Genomic DNA, 4,601 nt, shown 5'->3' on the forward strand with positions numbered 1-4,601 from the left:
CCCCCCCCCCCCCAAAAAAAAAAAATGTAACTGTCATATCTCTAATCTCTCTTAGTCCGCAACACTGCTAATATTTAACTTGTCCTCTGCAATCCTTTTACTGATCACTGCTAAAATATAGCCTGTCCTCTGCAATCCTTTTACTGATCCCCTCGGCAAGCCAAGGTTTGGCTTCTCTCTCCAAATTTTCTGGTTGGCTTTCATGTACCACCGGTACAAGTAGCAAGGTCAGATTCCATCCTCGTTCTCCCTTTGCAATCCAGCAGACAGACCAAAAATAAGGGGTTAAAACATGTCCTTTTACATTAATTTGGGGTCCATACCCATTCACTGATGCTAAAAAGGTTAAAAGACATTGATGCGTCTTCTATACCCACCCCCCCTTTTATATATTGCTCGTTAGGAGCAACAATATGCAAACACTGCATCACTTTAATTAAATTCCAGCCACTAGGAGTTGCATTCAAGAAAAAAAGGGCATTTCATTCAGTGTTAACCTTTCCTTCCCCCGTTGTCCTTTGCTTTGAAGCGCTAGTCCCACGGCTCACTCGAACTTCATCAAAACTATCATGCGTTGGCTAATCGCATAATACTTCTCAATAAATCTTCTCATTCCACCAGTACGTTACATAGCTGTGTACATACAATGAACATGTCCATGGTGCTGATGACACTGCTTGATAAGCAAGTGCATAGATGTACTTAGTGCATTCTACCGTCCCCAAAATAACCATATATAATTTGAAATAATGCTGTCTTTACAAATGACTTCTTGTGTAGATGTTGTACTATATGTAGCGAATCCCAATTCAGGGGTGTGGTGATCTATTTGGGAATAAGGATGGTGCAATCTGGCACTAAGAATGAAGACACCTGTTTAATGGGGCTGTCTGCTCAGCTTCGGATTTTCCTTCAAGGAAGACAGTGTTTCCAACATAACGGTCAAGGGGCTTAGAGAAAGCCAGGATTATTTTATTTGATAAGATTTAATTTAAAACAATTAATCATTGCACTGCTTAAGGGATTTTTTTAGTGAGGGTGAAATAGAATTAATTCTGTCAATGTCTCTCCTAAGGTTCGGAGATTTCAATGCCTGTTGTGTTTTTTTTCGCCATGCTGCAGGGTTCCAACTGATTAATCAGCTGAAAGGCATGAGTTTAAAGCTGCTTCTGTTACCCGTGCTCACCGTGGTGATTGTTGTGGGGGCACAGAAAACTTGTCCAAAGAACTGCCGGTGTGATGGGAAAATTGTGTACTGCGAGTCCCATGCCTTTAAAGACATTCCTCAGAATATTTCAGGTGGCTCCCAGGGACTGTCTCTGCGTTACAACAGCATCCAAAAGTTGAAGTCTAACCAGTTCTCAGGCCTTAACCAGCTGGTCTGGCTTTACCTTGACCACAATTACATTAACTCGGTGGATGAGGATGCTTTCCAGGGTATCAGACGGCTGAAGGAGCTCATTCTAAGCTCTAACAAAATCACCCTCCTAGCCAATACAACCTTTCACCCCATCCCCAACCTGAGAAATTTGGATCTATCCTACAACAAACTGCAGATGCTTCAATCTGAGCAGTTCAAAGGTCTTCGGAAGCTTTTAAGTCTGCACCTACGGTCCAACTCATTAAAAACAGTGCCAGTTCGGGTTTTTCAGGACTGTCGAAATATGGAATTTTTGGATGTTGGATATAACCGGCTCAGAAGCTTGTCTCGTAATGCCTTTGCTGGCCTCCTGAAGCTAAAGGAGCTCCACTTGGAACACAACCAATTTTCAAAGGTGAACTTTGCTCACTTTCCTCGCCTCTTTAACTTACATTCCCTTTACTTGCAGTGGAATAGGATTAGATCCATCAGTCAAGGATTAAGTTGGACTTGGAGTGCACTGCACAATCTTGACCTGTCAGGAAATGACATACAGAGCATAGAACCTGGAACCTTCCAATGTCTCCCCAATTTACAGAAGCTCAACCTGGATTCAAACAAGCTCACCAATGTCACCCAGGAAACCATAAATGCTTGGATATCTCTGACCTCTATAACTCTTTCTGGAAACATGTGGGAATGCAGCAAAACCATTTGTCCTCTGGTGTTCTGGCTCAAGAACTTTAAGGGAAACAAAGAGACCACTATGATATGTGCTGGACCTAAACACATCCAAGGAGAGAAAGTTATTGATGCTGTGGAAACCTACAATATCTGCAATGAAACCCCTGTACTGGTGACTGAAAGAGCTTATCAGACAACCAAAGCACCCCCAAAGTCCCAGTTTGCTCCCAAGCCTACTGTGTACAAGTTGGAGAGTGCCCCACCAACTTTGTACACTCCTAGCCCTTCCTCAGGTCTGCAGACACCCATTGCTGAGCAAGAATACGAGCATGTTTCTTTCCATAAAATCATAGCTGGAAGCGTGGCCCTTTTCCTATCTGTGGCCATGATTTTACTCGTCATTTATGTATCGTGGAAACGATATCCGGCCAGCATGAAGCAACTGCAACAAAGCTCAATGATGAAGAGGAGAAGGAAAAAGGCCAGAGAGTCAGAAAGACAAATAAGCTCCCCATTACAGGAGTATTATGTGGACTACAAACCTTCCAACACAGAACCCATGGATGTATTGGTAAATGGATCAGGACCCTGTACATATACAATCTCTGGCTCCCGGGAATGTGAGGTATGAAAGCTCGAAAAAAAAAAAAAAAACTTGAAATTCTAAACATTTTGCTGCTGTTAAGAGTCGAGGTAGGAGTCTGTGACTTGAGTCTTTCTCAATCTCTAAGATGAATTATCAGGCTAGATACAAAACTTTTGAGTATTTTTTTAATACATTTCATTGTTATCATTGTTGTTTTTTTTTAAAGTCCACATTGGTGTAAGGTTGGTTTAATTGAATACAGCAGGAAAAAAAAGGGGTTGTTTTTTTTTTTATTTAATTTTTTTTTCTCCCTGGGAGCTGGGACGTGAAGGAAGTTCGTTCAAGAATGAAATTTGAATAAGCCTATTTTTCAATGGCAGGAGAGAGTGTTTGCCAAGTGGGGCAGTTAGGGACAAAACCCTAGAGATCATTTGATGAAAAGGGCATTCTGTGGCTGTTGTGTGATTTGTTTGCCATTATCTCTAAGTCTTTTTATGGACTAATGAAAGGATTTGTCATATAATAAAAACAGGATAAATCAAACAAACAACAGTACAAAAACATACAATTTTGTGTCTGGAAATCAAGAGGAGCTAAGCCAAAGATAACCACTCAGTATTTGTGTTTCCTTGTTTCACGGAGAACAGACAAATGATAAGGACCATGTTTCCTTTTACTAACATTTTGATACATTATATATGATTTGCCTTATGGAAAGATAAGACTGCCTTACTTCCGAACGATTGACAGCTGACCAGTCCATTTTGTAACACATTCCTATGCGGACCAATAAAACCAAAACTATATTGAACTCAAACAAATGAAAATGCATTTGCAGCTTCTTAGCAAAAATTAAGAAAAATTTTTTTTTTCTTCCCCTGTCGGTGCAGAGACAAGCAAAATCCACGGACACTGGACTGGCCGCTGAGGGTACACAAAATCCTTTCAGTATTCCACGCCTGATTGCTCAGGGACGCTGAGCTGTTTTAACCCATTCTTTACTGAATGGGTTAAAGGCAGCTAAGCACATGTCGTGTCTTTTTTTTTCTTTTTGTTAATTTCATGCTGGTAATTTTGGGGTTACTTGGTTATATAAACGAATGGTTCATTTTTTAAAAATATGTATTTTAATAATGATGATAATTATAAAGCAAAAGATGGTATTTCTTGTACATTCATACTGGACACCTAGAATGAGCAGCTGGCACTGTTGAATGTCTACAGAATGGGCAAGGGATGGCAGGGCACATCTGTACAGCGTGAGGCTGGGCAGTAAGCTGGCACACTGTAGGGATTCTAAGCTCCTTCTGTAAAAGAGTTTGCTGAACGCCCCCTGTTGGTTGCATGACCGCTGGGTGGATGAAATCCCACACCTTGCCAGCTGATCAGCCCTGAAAACGTTGCCCTTCTCTTGTGTTATCTGCTTGGCTGCTGTTTCCGAAATTGGAAAACGTTGAATAAACCCGTCTGATGTACAATATGTCAAATTACACACGCTGAACTTAACTTGTGTAATAGAAGTCATCTCTTTTCTGTTTACAGAAAAAAAAAAAAAAGACTTGATCAAACATTTCCGTGTTTTGTTTTCCTTTGAAAACTTGGGTTCGTGGTATTTTGGACTGGGATATGACCAAAGGTTATGAGCACAGATGCATGATGCTGATCTAGCTTGTCATTTGTAAAGAGATACATTTTAAGAGTCTGGATGAGACCTACAGAAGAATGACTTTGATGTGTTAATGTTTTTGCTCAATTGTCAGGGCCAGCTATGTAAAAAAAATGTATATATAGACATATACTTATATTTTTATACTATCCATATTTGCATCAGTTCCAGGAACTGGCAGTCGTCAATGCTTTGCCTGAGCATACTGTGTTTGAAACTGTATGTGATCTGAATTGAACTCATTCTAATCAGCTAAAAGGTCTTACTTTCGCTCTGTCGATTGGTTTTCTGAAGGCTTTCTCCTT

General features: G+C 40.5%; 1 protein-coding gene across 1 annotated transcript in view; it reads left to right on the forward strand.

Moving 5' to 3' along the window:
• Positions 1-4,186, forward strand: part of LRRTM4 (leucine rich repeat transmembrane neuronal 4) — a 5,416-nt gene extending 1,230 nt beyond the window's left edge. The window contains exon 2 of the mRNA XM_018558903.1: positions 1,123-4,186. Within this exon, the coding sequence (XP_018414405.1) occupies positions 1,123-2,675 (1,553 nt within the window). The 3' untranslated portion in view covers positions 2,676-4,186. The remainder of the gene's footprint in view (positions 1-1,122) is intronic.
• Positions 4,187-4,601: the final 415 nt, after the last annotated feature.

This window comes from Nanorana parkeri, unplaced genomic scaffold (genome assembly GCF_000935625.1).
Source record: "Nanorana parkeri isolate BGI_ZX_2015 unplaced genomic scaffold, ASM93562v1 scaffold367, whole genome shotgun sequence".
Taxonomy (NCBI): Eukaryota; Metazoa; Chordata; class Amphibia; order Anura; family Dicroglossidae; genus Nanorana; species Nanorana parkeri.